Raw genomic sequence first — 24189 nt, 5'->3', positions numbered from 1 at the left:
GAGATATAGAATTAAAAAAAAAAAATTAAAATAAAAATAACATTAAAAAATAATAAATAAAAGGAAAAAATAATACAAAAATATATTCAGGACTAAACTTAGGTTAATAAAAAAATGAATTGTATTCATTTAATCAAGTCATACATTCCTTTATTTATTTTCCTATTATTACATTTATTTATTTTTAATTTATGCAGGTTTGGGTCTCCATATACAAGAACCACTCAAACAATTCATGAACAATTCAATTAAGAGTATACTACAAGGCCTCCTCAAAGTTTGGAATTCTTCCTTTAGTACCTTTGGTCTGTTTTTTATCTTATTTAGTCTTCCGTCAGCATATTCCCTGACCTCAGAAAGGTATTGAAGTAGAAGATTTGTATCAGCCTTAGTGGCTTTTGCTAAAGGATTACCACATGTACTTAACCAAATCCCAAAAGCACTTAAACCACCAGTTACTTGCTGAATTCTTCGGAGCAAGAGATGCATTTGCAGATGGTGCTTCTTATTAGTGAAGCAGGTGCCTGAACTGATCAATTACACTTGATCCAGCCACTGATTTGCATTATACATCATGACAAAATGATATAAAAACATTGCAATGTAAAATGAGGAAACATAGTTTGTGTTCACTCTTGAATTATTTATTGTTCTGTTGAAAATGTGTTGCTCATGTGACTCAGAGTCATTAAAGGAATACAGAAGGGATAAAAAAAGTCTGCATTCTTCCCCAAAACTCAACACAACAATCTAACTGCCATCTCTCAGATCCAATATGCAGACTGAAATACCCTTGATAACAGTTAAAAAGGCATCATAAGGCCATGGTGGAAATGACAAATGATTAAAAAAAACTTTGAATGTGTCTCTGCATAAGCGGCTTTAATATCTTACACTGACCAGCCGCTGGTCCTCAGACCTCAAAAGCCAGATAAAAGACGTGAACGACCTCTGATCTGAACCAAAAGGATAGTTGGAATGTGCTCTTGTACAACAGTCAGGTAAGTTAAACTAAAATTTCACACTCATTCTCTCACATAGACAAATACAATCAAACTTATATATCTATGAGGAGATAATGACTGCACTCTGGTTGTTTATTTTAACCAATGTCCAGTTTTTAAGAATTTTTTTTTTTTTTTTTTTTTAAATAACATAAAAGAAAGAAATTTCAGAATCAATGTCCCCATCTATACGATGGTGCATCCAGCATGTACTTGCACTGGCCTCCTCTGGATGAATAAATAAACAAACTCTCTTGTGATTGGCTGACCATGTGTCAAGAGAGTATGGCTCTCGATTGGTGGACACGCTGACACAAAGTTACAATTTGCATACAATATCTTCAGTACTTAATGTAAATGACCTTTCGCTTAACATTTTGTGCTCTAGTAACTTGTGTCTTTACAGATACATTCGCTCCTACTTGCCGAGTGTGCTATCTGTCACGAGTCTTCTTTGGCTGAGAATTTCATCTGGCTGATGCAGCCATATAAATCTGACAAACACCTTCCCACCTAAAACAAACAATCATACATCATATATGCCTGCATTTTAATATTATCTTCTTTATCAAATTTAATACTTATAATATACATCTGTACCTGTATAAAATAACAAAAAAAAAAGTTAAAGGAATAGTTCACCCAAAAATTAAAATTCTGTGATAAGCACACATGCACGGTTTTAAATATGTCAACAGCACCAAATGCAATTCTTGCATTTTGTGCCTGAAGTCTGACTATGCATACGCGATTTGACAGTTGTGACTGATGGCGTAATTTGCAGTTAATAATGACTTAAATTTCAATCTGTTCCTCACAAAAGCTATCTTATTGCTTTATAAGTCATATGGACCCCATTTATGGAGCTTTTTTTGTCTTTGTTGAAGCTGGGCAGTCCATGGACACTACTGTCTGGAAAAGAGCAGCGTGAACATTTGTTAAAATATCTTATTTTGATTTTTAGAGAAAATACGGCTCTTTTCCACTGCTTGGTATGGCACGGTACGGCTCGCTTAAATAGTACAACCTCAGTTGAGGTTCTAAGCGAGACGTACCGATACTACAATGTGACATGCAGATCACTGATTGGTCAGAGAGAATCGTCACTACTAGTGTCATTGGATTTGAAACACGAGACACCAAACCCGCTAGATTTAAATAGTAAAAGCCACCGCAGTAATATTTGTTCGCACAACTTTTTTTAAACGACCGTCGCACGCAACTTGAAAAAAGAAATGGCTGTATGGTGGTCAGTGTAGTGTTGTCAAAAGTACTGACTTTGATACCAAGTCGGTACTGAAATTTTAAAAATGTGACGCTTTGAGCGCTGTTGGCCTTTGTGTTCACGTGCTCATCAGATATGTCTGTGATTGGCTACAATGATCAACGCACGGGAGCATTTGAAAGCACACTGAAGTGTTTGAATTTGAAAGCGTTTTGAAAGTGGGTGCGTTTGAAAGCAGGGGTCTATCCACTGATAGACGCCTGCTTTTAAACGTTCCCATGTGTGTCCAGGGTTTCTACAGGTTTTATCAAATCTAATTTTATGCTTTTTAATGCTAATTTTTAACAATTTTATTGCCATATATAAATATATATATGTCGCTAAATGTCAATAGATGACGTCATACGGCAATTAGAATATTCATTATGTCATTAAGTTGCATTCGCATTCTGCCAAGTGTCAGCCCTTTACATTTGTTTGCTTCTCTGCTGCTACCTCTTTGTGCTCACATAATGTATTTTAATACAGCCAAATTCCCAATAAAATTGTTTCATCTATATATTTTTCTGTTTTGTTGTAATACAATATGAAATGGTGACTGAAATGCGGCCCATTAAGACTACATGCAAGGCTCGACATTAAGGTAAATCGGTCATTCACTTGTCTGAGTAAAACAGTTGCTTGTCTGGAAAAAATAGGATTTCTTTTTTATTTTTTGGTGTAAATATAAATTTATTCTGAAGCAATATCCTTTCATATTCCAGCTTTGACATATATAAATCTGCATATTTGTGATATTTACACTGCGGGCTTTTTTTTTTTTTTTTTACTTTTACAAGGGGCAATTTCCCCCCACCCAATCCTGTATGATTCATGTAAAATGTATGATTCATCTTTTATTTTTAAATTCTTACATTTGTTCAATAAATTCAATTAGAATAAGACACTAAGGGCTGTTACCAATCAAATTAAATCATTTACAATAAAAAAAAAATTACAACTGCATTAAATAATGTTATGGGATTGTATTAAATATTTTTTTAAAATTCAAATAAGAGATGTTGGGGGAAAGTGATACTTTTAAAAATGAAACTAAACCACCAGTAGGTGGCGGCAAGTAACCGTCTTAATAAGTGAATCATTGAGTCATTCATTCAAACGATTCATTCCAATGGCTGATTCATTCAAGAATGAGGCAGTTGTTTATGAATGAGTCATTGCCTGCGTCTCAATGTGCATTCTTTCCATCCTAAATAGTATGTGACATTAGTAATATTCAGTACTATTTAGGGCGGATAGTATGCACATTGGGATGCTTGACTCAACCGATTCGTTCAAAACGCTGAATCATTCAGTAGGCTAATGAAAACAAGGCTGCGCGAGCAACCTTGTAACCATCAGTCCATTATACAGCCTATTATTATCCACTATCGATCGCCACTTACACTAAATGTAATCAAATCTGACATTCTTGCGTTTTGGTGATTCCGAAGTTTTTTGTTTTTTTTTTAAATTGACGATTTAATCAGGCTCCTTGTCCGCCCGGTTAAGTAAAATTCTCTTTCAGTTGCCCCTTCAAAAAAATCCACTTAACCCGGACTAACTGTGTCGAGCTCTGACATGTTATAATCCTGATTTGTAATCGAGACGTTGTCTGACAAAATCACCATACGCATAAGATAAAGCCATTTACTGTGATTTTGGCTGTAAAATGTAAAATGATCACTCAGGTTAGAAGCAATAGTATCTATTTTATTTGTTCTCTGACAGAGCACACATCCTCAACTGAAAGCGCTGCTCCTCTCTCACTCACTGAACAGAACAGACGCAGAGAGAGGTGCGCCTGCGGCAGGAAAGCAAGATCTCGCGCTCGTGCGGCAGTACCGGGGGTCTCGGAAGCTAGATAAGGTTTCAACAAGTCGCTATATTTGTCACAATGCGCTTTCTTGGAAAAAAGTCGTTAAGTTGGCAACACTGATGCAGCCTTCCATCTCCAGGCCCAGCCGGTAAACCGCTATCAAAAACGGTGTTATGGAAAATTTGCACCGGCCGGAGGCAATTACCAAACTGGTTCCGCGTGTGTATCACACCAATGTACATATTTTGCGACAGCAAATCAGTTATTAATTATGAAGGCTATATTCAAAATAAACTGGTAGTACTATTTTTCTTCAAAACTATCTAAAAAATATAATGGCTGTAGGAATAAAATGTAATGCTTTTTAATACCATTTTAGGCCTTAATTTTCACAAAATCCATTTAATGACTTTTAATGCTTTTTAATGCCCCGCAGATACCTTGGTATCTGTGTAAGCGTTCTGAGAAGAGCCTCATTGATGACTATTTACAACGTGTTTTTGAAGCGTTGATCAATGTAGCCAATCACAGACATATCTGATGAGCGCATGAACACAATTGCTAATCAGAGGTGTTTACGAATCCGCCCAACAGTGTTCAAAGCGTCACATTCTTAAAAATTTAAGTACCAACTTGGTATCGCGGTAATGTAATTTTGACAATTTTGGTAATTTTGACAACACTAGGTCGATAGACGAGGTGCGGATTCACGGCTATAATGATCAGTCTATAATCCCACCCACTTTGAAGCGGTAACTAAACTGCAGTGGAAAAGCAAACCGAAAGTAAAGCAAGCCATGCCGAGCTGAGAAAAAGCGGTTTCAAACTGGTTTGAAACAACACGAGGTTGTTAAATGATGACAGAATTTTCATTTTTAGGTGAACTGTCCCTTTAAGGGTCTGAAACACACTGGAATCTGCAAGACTAAACAGTGATTCATGTTGTAAATGTTTTAAATGCTTATTGGCTGACTGCTGAGAGGTTTGTGGTTTCTGTTGACGTCATTCTGGATAAGACAGCAGTGTGTCTCACATGGTCCCGCCTACTAAGGCTGAATGTCCATTGATCATTGGACAGTCTTGCGTAAAAATCGGTAGGTAATACACTGAAGTACCAAATGATTCTTTAAATAACTATGAAAGTCTGTGTTATTTGTGTACCATATTGATATTCAAAAAACAAAACGCTGTAAGACTCGTCTTCACTGGTCCATGTTCTCAGTGTACGTCCTCCACAGTGACTGTTGAAGTTTGACTGGGAAACACTTACATTTTGTGTTTGTAGTCTTTTGTATGCTTTTTTGCATGTGTGGTTGAGCAGCTTTACATCCTTCCGTTCTACGCTCAGAGGGCAAAAACTGCCGAGTGAATCCTGATTCTTTCTTGTCAGTCGTTCATACTGAAATCTCATAGGTTGTTCCTCCAACACCAGTCACTTTCTTCACCCCTCCTGCAGGTTTGTGTGAGTGGGTGTTATGATTGGCCACGTTTTGTTTAAAAGTCGAGCTGAATGGTTGGTGGGGGGAAAAAAGAGAAATTTAAGAAAAATTAGGATGCATGTGGAAAAGGTAATAATACAGCCAAAAACACGTTGGATGCAGTGAAAGTGTTGTAGGAATATATGTATTAAATATAACACAGACAAAGCAAGCAAGACACATTCATGAACAAGGTTTCAAGCCAACATGAAATGACAAGCCAATTTATTACCATAATATTATGCAAGGATTTTATTGCCAAATGACTGGAAGGTCAAGGTCTGTTTCAAATGTTTTAATTTGCTATTATTGTTGTAACCTTCCTTACACTAGCCAGGGCTCAAGGGATCAGGATTTTTCTCCTGGCTAGTTCTGATTTTCACTTGCCTTCAATGCCCTGGCAACATTTCCACTGGCCCAAAATAATGATTCATTTTTAATTATCAATATTTATATTTTAATATGAAAAGAGTGGTGCAGGGCTGATGTATTACTGTAGGCCAGGAAACAGCATTTTAGCACTTCTGGTTCAGATGTCATTAAGTCAATGAGTTTTTTGAATGGATTTTTGGTTAAATGCCTGAAATAAGGTCTGTAGTGAACACAAGCTCAAGATATTTTCATGTTTTATTCTACAACATACAGTGCCACTTGAAAGTTTGTGAACCCCTTGCAGAATCTGTGAAAATGTGAAAAATTTTAACAAAATAAAAGAGATAATACAAAATGCATGTTATTTTTTATTTAGTACTGTCCTGATTAAGATATTTTACATAAAAGATGTTTACATATAATCCAGAAGACAAAAAAATAGCTGAATTTATTAAAATGACCCCGTTCAAAAGTTTGTGAACCATTGATTTCTAATACTGTGTGTTGCTACCTGGATGATCTATGACTGTTTTTTTTGTTTTGTGATGGTTGTTCATAAGTTGTTTGTTCTGAGCAGTTAAATTGCCCAGCGTTCTTCAGAAAAATCCTCCAGGTCCTGCAGATTCTTCAGATTTCAAGCATTTTTTGCATATTTGAACCCTTTCCAGCAGTGACTGTATGATTTTGAGATCCATCTTTTCACACTGAGGACAATTGAGGGACTCAAACACAACTATTAAAAAAGGTTCAAACATTCACTGATGCTCCAGAAGGAAATACGATGCATTAAGAGCCGGGGGGTGAAAACGTTTTGAATTTGAAGATCAAGGTAAATTGTACTTAATTTGTCTCCGGGAAACATGTAGGTATCTTCTATTGCTTCCAAAGGGCAGTACTAAATGAAGAAAATTGATATTTAAATAAAATAAGAAAAATTTGGACATCTTCATCCTGTTCAAAAGTTTTCACCCCTGACTCTTAATGCATCGTGTTTCCTTCTGGAGCATCAGTGAATGTTTGAACCTTTTTTAATAGTTGTGTTTATGTCCCTCAGTTGTCCTCAGTATGAAAAGATGGATCTCAAAATCATACAGTCACTGCTGGAAAGGGTTCAAATATGCAAAAGATGCTGGAAATCTGAAGAATCTGCAGGACCTGGAGGATTTTTCTGAAGAACAGAGCTCAGTTTAACTGCTCAGAGCAAACAAGGGACTCATGAACAACCATCACAAAACAAAAAAAAACAGTCGTAGATCATCCAGGTAACAACACAGTATTAAGAATCAATGGTTCACAAACTTTTGAACGGGGTCATTTTAATGAATTCAGCTATTTTTTGTCTTGTGAATTATATGTAAACATCTTTTATGTAAAATATCTTAATCAGGACAGTACTAAATAAAAAATAACATGCATTTTGTATTATCTCTTTTATTTTGTTAAAATTTTTCACATCTTCACAGATTCTGCAAGGGGTTCACAAACTTTCAAGTGGCACTGTAAAATACATCAGTAATACCCCTTGTGAGATTTTTTTTTTTTTTAATAAGTCTTTAACTTGTCTTGAAAAAGGCAGTTGCTAAAGAGTGGCTAAATGGGACTACAGAGATTGTCAAGGACATTAAACTCCCCTCACAGCAAATGGGTAAACTCACTAGTCCGCTTTTACAGCCTCACTGTGTTCATAATCACACTCTTGCAGTCTATTTTAACTCAAACTTGGGAAAATGTTTTTAAATAAAGACCGAAAAAGTTAATTTGTGCAGATTATCAAAATGAACAAAATGTGTATGAATCAGAAACTTTTGTTGTACAGAGCTTATTTTCTGCAATAATCCAAAAGATAATTGACAAATCCTACTGTGTTTTTGTCAAGGGAACCAGGGTGACACTAACTTCCGGGTCGGCCTAAAAAAATACGTCATTCCTGCAGCACTCTATACTATAATATTCAGAAATGACTGCATTAAGATTTTAGAAAAGCTTTTTGACCTACAACAGTAGCCTTATTCGCCTTGGTAATGTCAGGCAAAAGTTTTTTCAGAGAAGAAAATGATAAATATTACTGGGAAACTTTTTTTCATGTGCACTAATGTAAGACTGGTAACACATTTAGAAAGTAAATTACGTAAATTTTAATATGTTGACTTTTAAGACATCAAAATTACAAAATAAGACGAACCTTAGCACAGAGACAGTGTCATCCTTATGGCCACAAGGCAGGAGGAGGGGAGGGCAGAAGAGAGCAGACGAACGTAAAGAAAGAGAACAGAGAAGGAAAAAGGACAGAGAAAGATGGAGGGTGCGTACAGAAATTTGAGAGACAGTAGAGTGGCCATGGGTTGCAGGAAGAAAGAGACAGTGTTACTGAACAAAGAGAAGAAGAGAGACCAAACCAAATGAATACAGTCACGAACACTGGACCTCAATGTTCTACTTGACCATCACACACACAGGCGTGCAGGTTTTTTTGGGGCGGGGAAAGAGAGAGACGGCTAAAAATCTGCAGGCATTACTCACTTCTGCATTGGAGTCCCGCCCCCTGAGGTAGAGGGGCGGTGCTGTAATTCGGCGCCACCTCCGTAGGACAGTGATTTGCCCAGAGGTGTATGGCCTGGGGCGGGGCCAGGAGGAGGGGAGCCCAACGAGCGAGCGCGAGGAGAAAGGGGTGGAGCTCGAGAAGGGGGTGAGCTTGTTGGGCGCAGGAAAGCTCTGTTGGGGGAGGGTCTTAGGGGGGCAGGGCAGGCCTGGAGAGAGCCCTCCCTCTGCTGAGCAGACAGGAAAGGGGACGTGTACCCCAAAATAGGCGGGGGCCCCGGTGCTGTGCTAAGAGAGTGCGGAGGTTGCGGTCTGGGCGGGGACAGCTCATGAGCAGCAGACTCAAACTCTGGACTTTCGGACGGCGTCAGCAGGCTTTCGTATGACAAGCTGCCGTTGCGCGTCTGATTGGCTAAACTCTTGTAGCTAGTGGAGGTCGTACCCTCAGAGATGAGTGGCCCAAGGGCATTGTGGGCCGTTTGGGCAGAGCGAAGGCTTGAGGAGCAAGAGGCTGCTGCTGATTGGAGGAGGGTGTCGGTAAAAGAAGGGTAAGATCGCCCGCCAAACGCAGAGGCCCCACCCAGCCCCACCGAGCCTGCTCTACCCCCCTCCCCTCCCCCACGGCACCCTGCACCCCCTCGGCTTGACAAACTGGGGTCTGAGCGGTAGCTGGGCTGCCCAGTGGTGACGGGGACAGAGGGAGATTCGGTCATACTGTTCCCTCGACTCATCTGAGAGGAAAAAGAAAGACAGAAAGTATACACCAAACGTTCCCGACAACTGAAGCATCACCAAAGAGATGAAGGATGGCACACAACTCAAAGTTTGAGCAAACCACACCATATAAAAGGAAGTACGGAGCTCCTAAAGGGACATAGTGATGGAAAAAATATAAAATATTGGAGGAAAAATTCTATTTAAATACTTTTTCGTTCTCTCATAAAACGTTTGCGTTCGACCCAGACACTTTGCATTTGCTTGGAAAACTTTTAAATTCTTGCGCAAGTTTTGCGTTCCACCACACTGAAAAGCATAGAAAAACTATATTTCAATGCGTTTGCGAACAAACCCTTAAAGGGGTGGTTGATTATGATTTCACTTTTTTAACTTTAGTTAGTGGGTAATGTTGCTGTTAGACCATAAAGAACGTCTGCAAAGTTACGACGCTCAAAAGTTCAATGCAAAGGGAGATATTTTCTTTTAAAGATTTCTCTGTTTAAGGACTACAACAAAAAGCTGGTAGGGACTACAAAGAGCTTCTTCCCAGGTTAGCAACATCACTAACCCTAAAATTTACATAAACCCTGCCCCAGAGAACAAGCAACAAAGGGGGTGAGGCCATGTTGGGCTGCTTTAGAGAAGAGGAAGAGTTGTTGTAGTACAGTGTTGTTACCATGCCATCATTTTACGCCGGACTGCGTCACAAACAAGGGACAATTCAATGCTGGATTTTCACAAAACATTAACATGATGGCACATGCTAGTCGATGAGTTGAATCAGCTCCACAGAAACTACATAAATTTATCCACTAACCATTCAGAAATGTCCAGATGCATTCTATGTAACTTCTTCCTGTGTCTCTCCATCAGTGTCCGACTCCGGTTTGAACAATGTAAGGCTGAACACCGTTACTGACAATCGTCATTTTGGCTGTGTGAGATTCTCCAGCTTTGTTGTTGTTGAGAAACCGAAGCGTGAGCTGTTAAAGCCCCGCCCTCTTCTGGAAAGCGGCAGCTCATTTGTATTTAAAGGGACACACAAAAAAAAGGTGTGTTTTTGCTCACACCCAAATAGGGGCAAGTTTGACAAGCTATAATAAATTATCTGTAGGGTATTTTGAGCTGAAACTTCACAGACACATCCTGGGGACACCAGAGACTTATATTACATCTTGTAAAAAGGGGCATTATAGGTCCCCTTTAATCTCAAAATAAATCATATATGAGAATCTTTTACTTAATTAAACAGACTGCAAAATACAGTCACTGCAAGTTTGAAATACATAAAATAGCACGTTATAAGAGAATGCAAAAGTTTTGCTAGCAAACACAAAGTGTCTCAGCAAAATACAAAGGTTTTCAGAGTAAACGCAAAAGTACTGAAAAACTTTTCTTCCCATCTCATATTTTTTCCCACCATAACCCCTTAGGGGCTTCGTAGGAACGTATGGAGGCACAAGAATTATGTTTAAAACAACAAGGAGGATTTGACACTAGATTCATGCCATTTTTACAGAATGGATAAAGGAAAGGAAAGGAGTCAAGTTATGCTTCAGAATGAGAGGAAAACGGCAACAGGAAAGAGTCCAGCTTGAAAAAAACTGCAGAGTCAAAACGACAAAACACGAGAGCAAGGTGCAAAACACCATAACAATGGACGACTCACATCTAAACTTACTCGCTCACTGACTGCCAGTGATTTCAGATAATCAAGAAAAATAAAAGAAAGGATTAACAAAAACAAAAAAAGGAAAAAAAGCAAAAAAAAAGCAATGCAAACCTCAAGTGCATCATGGTTGTCTTAAACAAAAAATATATTTTACAGTTTTGGTACCTGAACTTGTGTACTGCACTTAGACCTACCTTGCTGGAATGTGTTGAGGCCGTGTGGTTTTTTCCTGGGCTGCTGTAGGCCGGCCTATATTTATACAATGAAGGTGTGGGTGGAGCCTCAGTCAGCAAGCTGCACTCTGATTTGAAGAAAACATTGTTATAAAAATATATGATTTTTTCCTTTTATCTTTACTTGACCTCAGGAAAAAGTAATATTGCTCATGATCTGACATCTATGATACATCTGCATGTGCACTAACCTTCATTTTGTGTGTGAGGCAACCCAGGGTATCTGTGCTCTGGTTTGGGTGGTGGAGGGGGATCAGCATCACTGGACTGACTCTCCATTATCTCCAGACTACTTTTAGACTGAAGTACACACACACAGAGCAACTCTTAGCAAAAATAGCCTGCTCATCTAAAGGGATTTTATGAACCTACTCTTAATAGAGATCTTCAGCATTTTATGTCAAACACTTTCAAAAGCAAGTTGATCATTTCAGCTGTAGAGACATAGACAAAATGTCTGAAGAGCATGACAAATATCAAAAAATTAAAAGTTTGGAGGTAAGAATGAAAAATGGTGACTGATATTGATTTTTTTTTTTACCAATGCCAATTATTTTTGTTTAAATGTTAGAAAAGCAGAACCAATTCTGCACAGCAGTATTCAAATAATTACTAGACTACAACAATTACACATCAAATTCATTATTAATATTTTAATTATTATAATGCATTAAATACGCAATTTAATGACCACTTATAAAACTTAACTTAAAAAAATCAAATTATTTCCTGTCCTTGATTCTGATTGGTCAATAGCAGTGTTTTATTCACGATAAAACACGGAGTGAGTGAGTGAGTGAGTTTATTACCTGCATTCAGAATTAGCATTTTCCTTCAGGTCAGTCCCATGTTCATAATAAAAAATCTGTTTAAATATCCGATGTATTATCTTGTCCTTTTAACAGTTAAGGGGTTTTCCCGTGACTGACAGCGCTAGTCAAAGCATTTGTCAGTTGCGTCTTGTTCCGTGTTCACAACAATTCACTCTTTTCAATGTAAAAGTCTTCACTACTGACTGACACACTCATAAAGACAGTCTTTGCCGCCATCTAATGGCGTAATAATGTAACTTCTGATGCTGGTCACGGTCAGGGACTTTTTTTCCGGTGGAAGGAAGGCTTTTAGTGATTTTACTTCATGAAAGTTGCATTGTTACATATTTTTGGCTTTAATATTTGTATTGTGTGGTAACCCTTTTATAAAATCAATAAGGTACTCGAGGCTAGTGCTGTATCGTGAATAAGGGGTTCCGCTTCGCGTCGTGCCTAAAAACGCCCTTCAGTCATTACTTATTCACGATACAGCACAGCCTCTCTTACCTTATTGCTTACTTTTTGGCTGTCCAACATTAATAAAAAAAGAACCAATTTAATATAAAAGTCCAAATATGGCTCAAAAACACTGTTCAAATTAGGGATGCACCGATACCATTTTTTAAGGACCGAGTATGAGTACCGATATTTTTTCTGGTACTCGCCGATACCGATGTCCATACATTTATTATTATTTTTTTATTTTTGGTGATGTGGCAGTTTTCCAAGCACAACACAGTGAGACTAATGAATGTAGGACAGCTTCTTTATTATTACTCTAATGAAAAAAGTAATAATTTTTATGTGCTTGTCACAAACTTAAAGCACAAATTTCACAATGTCCAATAACCTTCAAAGGGCATAATTACCGAAGTCATAATAATAATAATAATAATAATAAAAAAAATCAAGTCTTTTTTAACCTGCCTTTCAAAAAGTGCTAAACAAATATTACAGAACAAATGTTTATAACATAACACTGTGAACCAATGTAAACAACCTAGGGTGAGAGATTTCTCATGTGGAATACGGGATGAGTGGGCAATATGACCATGATATGAGAAATTTTATTTTATAATATATATATACATTAATTTAACATCTTTTGTTGTTTTATTAACATTAATGACAGACAAATATTTAATTAGGCTACTCTCCCTTTAAGATACTGACACATATCCTGTTTTCAGCCACCTGTTTACGTCCACTTAAGCCATAACCGACTGTATTTACATGAAATACTCCACACGATGGACATTTTGACAACTATTTGTGCATTTGACCATTCAGGCGCAAGGAGAACTGATCGCGCGCAGTCTGAGAGAACTGGGATCGCGCGCCGTCTGAGGGAACTGGGATCGCACGCAAGAAAGAGAAAGAGAGCGTGCACGAGAGAGAGTGCTTCTGGTCTGTCATTCAGTGCGATTTGCATGCAGTTCGCAATGTGTCGGCTGTCATCATTAATTTTGAGGTATTTCCACACCCCTGAGGCTGACATTGTTTCTGCTGCTGACGCCGGTGTCTCTGTGCGGGGAAAATTCTGTCAGTTACATCACATGAGGTATCGGTCTTTGGTATCTGGCATATTTTTACGAGTACGAGTACAAGTACATGAGCTTGGTATAGGGCCCGGTGCATCCCTAGTTCAAATGATTATCAATCAATGTCTAATTGTGTTTCGCTTTATGTTTTAAACCTACAACCTTTCAGCACAGATCTAGTTCATCTATTATATTATATCTATTCTAAATGTATCTATTATACTATATTTATTACATTATCTTTATTTATTTATTGAATCAATTTACACTGCGCTAAACCAAAAAAACTACCATTACAGACCTACTCCGTTTGGAAAGCACTGCCAACCATGAATGTTAGCATGATGAAAAAAAGTATGATAAGATGTTTGTACCTGCTGGATGCCATTATCCAGGACTTTAGCTGCTAGTTGGGCTTCAGATAGAGGTGGCCGCAAAAATGGTGGCTGGACCTGAACAGAATGAGGCTTTCGTAAGCGACCAAGATACCTGCCCAAAAAAAAAAAAACATTTACATACAATTAGAACTTCAATTCTAACAAAATCTGCAAAAAACTTCTTTAAATAAGATTTTGAACCTGGGAGCCTGTGAACTACACAGCACGTGTGCAATGTTTTTCAAACAGCCATGTGTGAAGGGGTTAACGCCACCTCTGAACTTCCCGGTCACCTGAGGGTGAAGAGAGGAAAATTGAGAACACGCCCTTGTAAATCAGGCAGAAAAAGAACATCATTCTGTTTGTCTAAACACATACAATGTGGACAAAAGATACACCTGAACACACACCTGTTCATTGGTCGTTCTCCCTCTGGCTACAAGCACAACATGGAATCCAGTGAGTCCCGCAACCGGGACAAAAAACAAACCAGCTACACACATCACTGCCATACTGAGTAGTGTGTTAAGGATAACAACAGAACTGAACAGGTTGGTGTGTAAATTATGTGCACATGCATATGTGAGTGCATTATATGTAAAGGATACGTGACTCCAGAGTGGATCTGGTCCAGTTGTTTTGTGTGATGGAGGATGTATAGCAGACTGAAGCCAAACACATCCATAATGTGAATAGTGAGCGAGAGCAGGAACAGAAAGAAATAACGATAGTTCCGCCTCCCAATGCAGTTGTTCACCCATGGGCAGTGATGGTCAAACTCCTAAGCACAGACACACATGCATACACACATTCAGACAATAAAAAAGTCAAGACTACGATACTACGATAAGTATGTGTGTACCTCAACACAGTTGTCACACACGGAGCAGTGTGAACAGCGCGGTGGTCTGTAAAAGCGACACGTGGAGCACCACTTCATCCGCACCTGAATGCCCCTCACCTCCACCGTCTTATAAAGTGGAGCACGGAAATCATCCTCTTTATCCTCATCTTCCTCAGCTATAAGACAAGTGCGCACACGTCACAGCTCAAACACAATTTCATGAATGCTGTCCAGGTCATAACTTCATACCAAATGAAAAATCAAAGGAAATTATAATTTGCATTAAGAAAATTAAGCCTAATTTTAAATTTATTAAGTTTTTTTTTTTTTTTTGACATTCTGCTTTTGACATTCTGCTTAGACACATGAATATCTAGCTATCATCTATCTATCTATCTATCTATCTATCTATCTATCTATCTCTCTCTATCTATCTATATATATAAAACGGTTAGTTCCTGTCCTTGATTCTGGTTTGTCAATAGCTGTGTTTTATTCATGATAAAACACAGCTATGACAGCTTCACCCAACGGTTCTGTGTATCACTACACAACACCCTTAGCAACCACTCTTAGCAACGTAAATCGTTTGTTCTCAATTGATATTGTTCATTGAAGCTTACTGTATTATGTAGAAGAGTGTTGTGAGAAAGAGATCGAGTGAGTGAGTTTATTATCTGCATTCAGATTTAGCATTTTCCTTCAGGTCAGTCCTATGTTCATAATAAAAAATAATATATATATATATATATATTCAGTGAAAAATTGTAAAGTACACTAGTGTTAAATGTTTGAGGTCATAAGATTTCTTTTTAATGTTTTTAAAAGAAATCTCACCAAGGCTGCATTTATTTGATATTTATTTGATTTAAAATACAGTTAAAACAGTAATACTGTAAAATATTATTACAATTTAAAATAATTGTAATAAACCATGATGCATTTTTCAGGATTCTTTGATGAGCAAAGTTCCAAATAACAACATCTATTACAAATAGAAATCTTTAGTAACATTATACCATATTGTTCCGAATATAAGACGACCCTGGTTATAAGACGACCCATTTTCAAGATGCACCTTTTGGTAAAAGGCTTTTTGAGACCAAATCTTTTAATAAGAAAATGCTTTTATTTGAAAATAATTTTCATATTCCATATTTTTCATATTTTAATTTTTATATTGAAAGTATGGTAAATACTGGTAAAATGTACCAGCAATCACATTTAAAAATAAACACTTTATGGCATACCATAAAAATAACTTTTCTCATTTCCAGTAGATTTCACGACTGATTTCTCATCTTTTTTATGAAGTGACAGATGTTGGCATGTCAAAAAACACAGGTGTTTTATCTACATTACCTATCTGTAACTAGGGGATATGAATATATTTTTTTCCTAAGGCCGATCACATAGCGCTGAAAACAGCAGTTTTTCCCTGAAGACTTGTTCTGCGGCGTAATGCTAATTCATTACGTCGCATCATTCTTATGGTGCGTGTCCACTGGCGCAATTCATTCCTATGCAGGATTTACTCACATTTTCTCAATGTACATTACGTTAAAAAAAAACTGAAGTGCATACCTCTAGGAAAGATGCCGGGGTCCATGAATGTGGCCATACAGAAATTGGCCAGTGTGAAGAGGAAGACCACAACATTATAGAGCGGAATGGAGGAGGAGAACCGCTCTGACAGCCACGGACACCTGCACAGAGATGGTTCTCATTACACTTACAGTAAAACTGATATTCTGAATTTCTGTATGAAAGTATTTAGGTTCTACTCACGTGAAACAGAGAAACAGCGTTGTGGCCCCCACGAGGAAGGCGGTTGCTGCGGACACAGGCACATAGCGACTGGGGCGGAATGGGCGGGATGGGGAGGGGTCTCCAAGAGCCCCGCCCACACTGAGACCCACAGGCATTTGGAGAAGTAAAAAAACTGGGGAACAGGGGAAGCCGTCAGAGAGAGAAGGAAGCTTGTCTCCCACCTGAGTGAGGATGGTGTGTAGCCATGGCCATAACAATAACTTTAGTGAAACTGAAACAGAATTATGTTCTCACAAATCAAGGTGCATTTCTTTCCTAAATCAAACGTTAATGTAAAATAGTGCAGATGCTTTTTTGAATATGTCTGTGCTGATACATAAAAAATAGACTAAATTCATATACGCATAATTTGTGATACTACGACTTACTACTGTAATACAAAAATAGCTCTAGTTTCATCAAAAATTAGTTCATATGGCTTGAATGTAACAAGATTTGGTCAACAAAAGGAAAATCAAGTGACAGCAAAGCTCTTTTAGTGCAAATCTCTGGTAAGCCCCATGTTACACCAAAAAGAGCTCAAAGGAAGCAGCAATTTGAGTTGAGGCATTCATACAGTATCGCTTAGAGACCAATGTCATATCTCACAAAGCATCACAGCAGATGAGTGCATGTACAACGTCAGACTACAGGAAGAAAAAAAAGGTTTTGGTGGGAGGTATACAGTGAAACAAAGTATGAGGAAAAAAAAGAAACTACAAGACAAAAAAATATGACTTTCTTTCTACAATCTCAATGGGAGTCTGGATTCCCCCTGGAACAGTCCGTCTAAGAAAAGATCGTAATTACTAGAACAAAATATAAAACAGAGCTCTTGATATCTTGTGCCCTAAATGAGAGCTCATTCTCCACTCTTCTGGGGTGATCTATGCTCACACTTTGATAAGAAACAAACTGGCCGAAAAGTGAGCCGAAAAACACAGTTTCCCAGGTCGCAATCACATGAATCTTGCAAGTTTAGATATCCACATGATAACGTGGCAGAGTTGTTTTTCAGAGGTCCATATGCAAAAAAGGAACACCCGCAGCTGAGTGCGTGTCCACCATAGCAATTGCACCCAATCCGTATATGTCCAGGGCTGAAAACTCCAATTCGTGGTGACACATGAGTGTGCAAAACCATTTTACTCCTGCATAGTGTCCCATGAGGCCTTTCTTTCCTCACATGGATGAGACTGATGAGTCTAGAATGCCGCCTCTTTGATTCCTTAACAAGCCTGATCGGTTTCTATAAGAGGAAAAAATGAAACACAAGATATGAACTCATGACCTGATCTTACAGATTCTTGGCAGTCTCCATACCGGTTCCATTTCATTTACAAGCAGCCTCTATCATACAAATGATCACATGAACAAAGCGAAACAAAAAAGCCATGAATTGTGAAATCTACATCTGTGTACACACACATCGTGTTGAAACCTGATCATGCTTTTGCTGCCCTGTGTCACAACTTCTGACTCACCAGGAAAGGGTGTGCCTTTTTTTTCCTGTATTCTCCACCACACCAGTTTTTTTTGTATACACCCCCCCACCACCACCACCACTACCCCAAACCCATCACCCCTTTACTATCCCCTTTTTCTCCTTGGCTTTGCTGTCCTACTGACCACACAGTGACCTTGAGCCTTGCATACAAAAGCCTTATTACACGACTCATAATCTTCTTTTCTTGCAGCTACTCCTGCTGTCTTCATTCACAGTACCAACTGAAAACCGATTCACTTCACATGGGAATTATATTTTGATTTGATTAATTAATAAACATGTTAGATCATATCTGACCATCAACTTTTAATCAATAAAGAACCGGATGATGGATGTCAGATGATATCTAACCAGAGAGCATGATCAATAATAAACTGGAAAATTATGTTAGGATGTCACTGACCCACAATGGTCATTTTAACATTAAATATAATGTAAAAGTGGCTTCAATGGTTTTTGTGATGTTTACAAAACAGAACCAGCTTACTATAATACAGATGGCTGTAGTGTCCTGCGAATAAGATAAAAATATATATATATACATTTAAAATTCTTGTGAGCTGTTTACCTACTTAGAATGCATTTGTTGGCATTATATGTGCACTAGACACGTTTGAATAGCACTATAATGCCCCAAAATGCTGTTTAGGTAGGCAAATCATTAACTAACACAGTCATTCATTACAGCAAAAACACAAACCAAACTGGTGAATTGAGTTCCAATATTACTTAAATATCAAAACATAAACAATTTCAGACATGAAAGCAAAATTCTGAGTCAAAACCCCTACGGTTTTGTCCCGTCTTCGTTAGCTTACCACCCCAGCTAAGAATATAGTCCTCAGAAATACTACCTTACACAGTAAAACAATACTTCAAAACACAATAAGAATGCATATTGATTAAATAGTAGGACAAATAACTTATGAACAACACCAAAATACGACAATTTAAGTTTTCATTTCGTGTTTTGCGTTCTGTTTAACTAGGCCGCAAAGTGAAGCCTCGGACTCCATTTGTTACAGCCTCGACTGAAGTAATCTCAAACGCGGTTATATTGATCCGATGTCGACACAAGAGCAAAACCAAATAGCAAATTGTGCCTAACACTTTTTAAATGTAATAACACATCTATTATGAATATCATCCACTGGTATATACTCACTCTGTGTCAGATATATCCACTGTTTACGTACTTTAAATGGCTGGCATTTATTCACACATCCTGTGATTTAGAGAGTCGGTTTCTCTTCTACATCCCGGTCCCGGGGCAGCGGTATTATCTGATGGGAGAGGAGCTTCAGCTCTCTCTATCCTCTCTCTCCCTTAATCTCAGTGTCTTTCTACGGCCTGCGAAACGGCTTTTGATCTGTATATGCCCGGGGCTGAAAACTCCCCAAGTCGTTTATCCGATGTAGAGTCTGATAAGCCAAAAATAAAACTCTTAACAAGGCATCATCTTCTTCTTCGGCACCAGCATCATTTAAGGACACAGGTATAGGACACCCAAACTGAGATCCGGAAGAGATTCGTGTCTAAACAATATTTATCATGTCAAAATAATAATTGCTCAATTTGTTTGCTCAAAGGATGTAATTTCACTGAAGAAAAAAATGGCATGCAGAATAACAGTCAAACTGGTTTTGGTTTGTTTTATTGTATGTTCAGAAGGACAGATAAAATTGCAACTGAATTTATTAAAAAAATACAAATAATACAGCAGCTTTTACAAATGTACATAATTAAAATTAGCCCTTTGAAAACCAAACATAGCTACAAATACTTCTATTTGTATGCTTCTATTTAAGGTCAATGAAGCGAATGTCCATGATGAGCAGAGTGTGTCGTGGCAGTGGTCTGGGCGCCGGTGAGAGAACCGTCATCACCTGAGCTTGTGTGTCCACTGCTGTCACCACTATGAAGCCACACACAGGACTCTCTAGAATCCCTCTGCTCTGACCCGCACCTGCCTCGGGTTCATCCTCCACCGAACTCACACTCAGCACGTGGTGGGTCAAATCCCTGCCGGGGCTGACTGGGACGAGTTTAAGCTGGGTGTCGTCCTGAGACATACCCAGGGGGAGACAGGAGTCTGGGATAGAGGGCGCACCGATCTTGTAAATGCGCACATCTGAAAAGCGCACATCAAAGGCGTGAGGGTAAAAGGAAGTTCCACGGAAACCATAGAAGTATTCCCGGATCTTTTCGTCCCGTGACTCTCGCCGGCAGTCCTTGGAGCGCTCCACCACGCCACCGGATTTTGGAAGAAGGACGACACGTACAAAGTGTGGCAGGTCACGTTTAAGCTCATTGTAGAGACGCTCCTGGTCCAGGACTAGAACAACATCCACCTCGAAGGCTGAAGCACAGTGGACCAGAGCCTGGTAGCCTGAACCTTTGACCCATCCACAGGTGTTAATTATACAGCCACCCACACTAGCTTTGCGGTTCACTTCGCAGCGCTGGGAAAACACTTCTGCAAGGTTTGAAGTCAGCTACACAAAAAAAGAGAAAAAATGAGACAGTCATTATAACAAAATTCTTTTAATTCGTCTGGATTATTCATAGTGAAGTCAACATGAAACAGCCAACCTGTTACTTCTGTAATCTGACATACACTACAGTTCAAAATTTTGGGGTTGGTAAGATTTTCGAACGAAGTCTCTTAAGCCCCTTTCACAGCGCGTTGATCCCAGAAAATTGGCATAAAATTGCCAGATCCAAATCCCGGGACACATTATCTGTGTATTTTCCGGAATCTCTCTGTGAAAGGGGCTTTATGCTCACCTAGGATGCATATTATAACATAATTAATAAACTATTTATTCCTGTGATGGCATAGCTGAATTTTCAGCATCATTACTCCAGTCTTCAGTGTCACATGATCCTTCAAAAATCATTTTAATATGCTGTCTTGCTGCTCAAGAAACATTTCTTATTATCAGTATTGAAAACAGTAGTGCTGCTTAATATTTTGTGGATTTTTTTTTTTTTCCCTGGATTTCATTGATGAATAGTTGAATTTTATTTATATTATATATATATATATATATATATATATATATACACACATACACACACACGTCAGTTGTAGTCTTTTTCAAAAGGCATCTGAAATAATAAACTAAGTGCAATGTAGTGTTGTCAAAAATATCTGAAACGCTTCCAATACTAATTTTTCACAGAATAGATACACGATACCAACTACGCTTTCTCGCTCTCTCATCTCTCCGACAGCAAGTTGCCACACAAACCCGCCTCCCCTCACTCACTAGTTTCATTTGCTCCGGATGAATATTGTTGGTGTTACAGGGCTTGAATTTCGACGTGGGAATGCGCATATTGAGCATAATTTTACTCATTCCCACAGATTCTGTGCTTACACCCAAAGTGTGTGCACATAAAACTGCCTCTCAGTATTAAATTGAGTTTCTTATTGCGCTTAAACAGTCAAATACGCAAAATAACGTCAAAATGCCGGCCTTGGAGAATAGTCACATAAACACGATCAGTTATGTTTTAAGTGAACGTAAACAGTTGAGAAAGAAAACGCATATGTAACAGCATACTGGATCCGTGCATCAGGTCTTAAATTGACAGCAGCCTAATATATCTGCTGCTAAATTATGAGATAATATTGAAAATATTTATATGGAAGTTTTTCCCCATGGTATTGATGTCAAAATTGTGGCTAGTGATAATGCTGAGTGGCTAGTAAACCAAAAAAAGTTAATGTCAAGCCCTGCTTACTATTAATACTGATACTGTTGCTGTAAAACGAACACAACATTACAATGCAACCAGTGAGTACTACTTTTCCCTCAGTTACTGCTACATAAATTGACTTTGTTGTTTCATCAACAATTACAGAGGAAGAGCAAGACTTTATAGCTGCATTTAAGTGAAAGATTAATGCGCTACTTCTTGTTATTATTGATTAAACAGTGCCAGGATAGTTTGTGGCCAAGCTCAATCTGCTCTAATAATTTATGGCCAATAGCTCACTGTATCACTTAAGTATAAAGACAACAATCCCTTAAGTGCAACTTTGTCATTACCTTGTTGTAAAGTTTGATGTTTGTTCCTGGTGTGGTGGAGCCAAAGTGAAAGACAAGCGGAGCCTGCACAGAGAAGCCTTCTTCTACATCAGCAGGACGCTCGATGCACAGAGCTGCCATAGTTCCAGGCACAGAGATCTACAGACAAGAACAATTAAGCATGCATATAGCAATTCATTTCTTACAGTTCTGTAATGTTTAGCAGATGTTGCATTGATCGTTCAGGTATCCTTTACTCACGCTGCTCTGGCCGACATCCAGTTCTACCAGTGTAGGTCTACGTCCCAGTCGCACAGCATAGTTTAACAACACTCGGCATACTGTTGTCTTTCCCACATCAGTTGGTCCGACCACCATTACCTATGACAACAAACCCCATTTAACCACAACTTAACCACATATAGGCCTATATTCACACAGTGAGGAAAAACAAATCCTGTATAGAAAAAAAGATGCATCAAGACGCATCGATAATTGTTTTATCGCATCGCAGCCCTCTGAATCATAACTGTAATTGAATAGAATTGTGAAGTGCCTAAAGATTCCCACCCCTGATATATACACTACTATTCAAAAGTTCAAAAGGGGTGGGTTTTACTTTTAATGTTTTTGAAAAACGTCTCTTCTGCTCACCAAATCTGCATTTATTTGATCAAAAAAAACAGAAAAACAGTAATATTGTGAAATTTTATTACAATTTAAAAGAACTGTTTTCTAGTTTAATATATTTTAAAATGAAATTTTTATTCCTGTGATGTAAAGCTGAATTTTTAGCATCATTACTCCAGTCTTCAGTGTCACATGATCCTTCAGAAATCATTCTAATATGCTGATTGGCTGCTCAAGAAACATTTCTTATTATTATCAATGTTGAAAACAGCTGTGCTGCTTATTATTTTTGGGGAAACTGTGATGTATTTTTTTAGGATTCTTTGATGAATAGACTGTTTAAAAGAAAAGCATTTATTTGAAATAGATATACTTGGTAACATTATGTCTTTACTGTCATTTTTGCCCAATTTAATGCATCCTTGCTGAGTAAAAGTATTACTTTCTTTAAAATAAAATCCTGCTGACCCTAAACTTTTGAAATAATTTGCTTGGGACATCTGTTAACATACCCGAGGGCCTCTCTCATTGTCTTTCTCCGCTTGACGTCTCATCTGCTCTAGAGCTGCATGGGTGTTGAGATACAGCATCATGGGTGTGTCTTTGGACACATAAGCCACCTATATTTATGGAAGAAAGATATGTTTGAATTGATTTATGTTCCTTGTCATTGTAGCCACTGACATCCTTTTATCCTCTCTCACCTCTGTCTTGCCTGAAAGTGACACAGTGCATCCATGCCAGGTGAACACAGCGATCTTAGAGCCTGGCCCAAAAGTGTACTTCTTATTTCGGTTCAGTTCGGATCCAAACACCTCTGCCATACCAGAGAACAGCTCGAGCTGGACTCGTTCTCCTGCTTCGACCTCAAAACGCAGTTCTGTCTCTTTCTCCAGGTCGAATCGTGTGCCTGAAGTCCCAGCACTGCCCGACGAGCTCAGGCCCTCCTCGGCTGACTTTTCTGGGGCTTCTGCAGTCATGGCTGTGATAGAGAAAGAACTAGGATGTTCAATGTTTGCGAGCTACTTTACTATTCTTAAACATGAGAAGGTAACATATGATTGTGCTATACCTGTTTGAATTCGTCCCCTCTGTGATATATCTTGGTAAATACCGTGTTTTATTTGAATTATGTCACACTGTATTAGCTTGTTACCGTTAGCCCGCTGAATATAATGAAACTGACGAGGTTGGGCTTTTGCAAATTATATTTTTTTAATATATCGTAACGTGTCTACACACTTCCAAACATCCACTGTTTAAACTGTACCTTGTAATTAACAAATAATCTCTTCTTTTTTCACAGCAGACCGGTGTGTTGTCAAACCAACACACCACAGTGATGGTGCCGTCGTGTCGCCTAGAGATGATGTCATGCAATGGTTGACCAATGACCAAGATCCTCTCAGCATGCCGTTAATACTGCACAGATATGGTTATTTACTGTATTTTGACTCTGTATTATGGACAATATATTGTTTGTTTTGTCACATGTGCTGTGTTTTTTCTGTTTATTTATGTAGTTTTTAAGTTTA

The 24189-nt window shown here is 38.3% G+C and overlaps 2 protein-coding genes across 7 annotated transcripts; both read right to left on the bottom strand.

Annotated features, from left to right (window-relative positions):
• Window positions 1-622: 622 nt before the first annotated feature.
• Window positions 623-19511, bottom strand: zdhhc5b (zinc finger DHHC-type palmitoyltransferase 5b). Of its 4 annotated transcripts, XM_051860548.1 has the most exons (13): window positions 19153-19511; window positions 16460-17729; window positions 16256-16377; window positions 14690-14847; window positions 14436-14608; window positions 14238-14340; window positions 14029-14120; window positions 13825-13939; window positions 11289-11397; window positions 11059-11165; window positions 8458-9206; window positions 8120-8142; window positions 623-5593 (listed from the first exon to the last, which is right to left on the bottom strand). In XM_051860548.1, the coding sequence occupies exons 2-12, from the start codon at window positions 16594-16596 to the stop codon at window positions 8121-8123; spliced, it is 1887 nt and encodes a 628-aa protein (XP_051716508.1). In that variant the 5' UTR covers window positions 16597-17729; window positions 19153-19511; the 3' UTR covers window positions 623-5593; window position 8120. The 4 variants fall into 4 exon arrangements, with proteins under 4 accessions (XP_051716508.1, XP_051716506.1, XP_051716507.1 ...); XM_051860546.1 differs by lacking the exon at window positions 8120-8142 and having other exon boundaries at window positions 19153-19510; XM_051860547.1 differs by lacking the exon at window positions 8120-8142 and having other exon boundaries at window positions 19184-19510.
• Window positions 19512-19625: 114 nt separating this feature from the next.
• On the bottom strand, window positions 19626-24073 carry clp1 (cleavage factor polyribonucleotide kinase subunit 1). Of its 3 annotated transcripts, none has more exons than XM_051860553.1 (6): window positions 23925-24073; window positions 23359-23636; window positions 23167-23274; window positions 22286-22405; window positions 22046-22183; window positions 19626-20482 (listed from the first exon to the last, which is right to left on the bottom strand). In XM_051860553.1, the coding sequence occupies exons 2-6, from the start codon at window positions 23632-23634 to the stop codon at window positions 19787-19789; spliced, it is 1338 nt and encodes a 445-aa protein (XP_051716513.1). In that variant the 5' UTR covers window positions 23635-23636; window positions 23925-24073; the 3' UTR covers window positions 19626-19786. The 3 variants fall into 3 exon arrangements, with proteins under 3 accessions (XP_051716513.1, XP_051716514.1, XP_051716512.1); XM_051860554.1 differs by having other exon boundaries at window positions 23359-23653; window positions 23727-24023; XM_051860552.1 differs by having other exon boundaries at window positions 23727-24021.
• Window positions 24074-24189: the final 116 nt, after the last annotated feature.

Source organism: Ctenopharyngodon idella, chromosome 14 (genome assembly GCF_019924925.1).
Source record: "Ctenopharyngodon idella isolate HZGC_01 chromosome 14, HZGC01, whole genome shotgun sequence".
Taxonomy (NCBI): Eukaryota; Metazoa; Chordata; class Actinopteri; order Cypriniformes; family Xenocyprididae; genus Ctenopharyngodon; species Ctenopharyngodon idella.
This window is presented reverse-complemented; position numbering and strand designations above follow the sequence as displayed.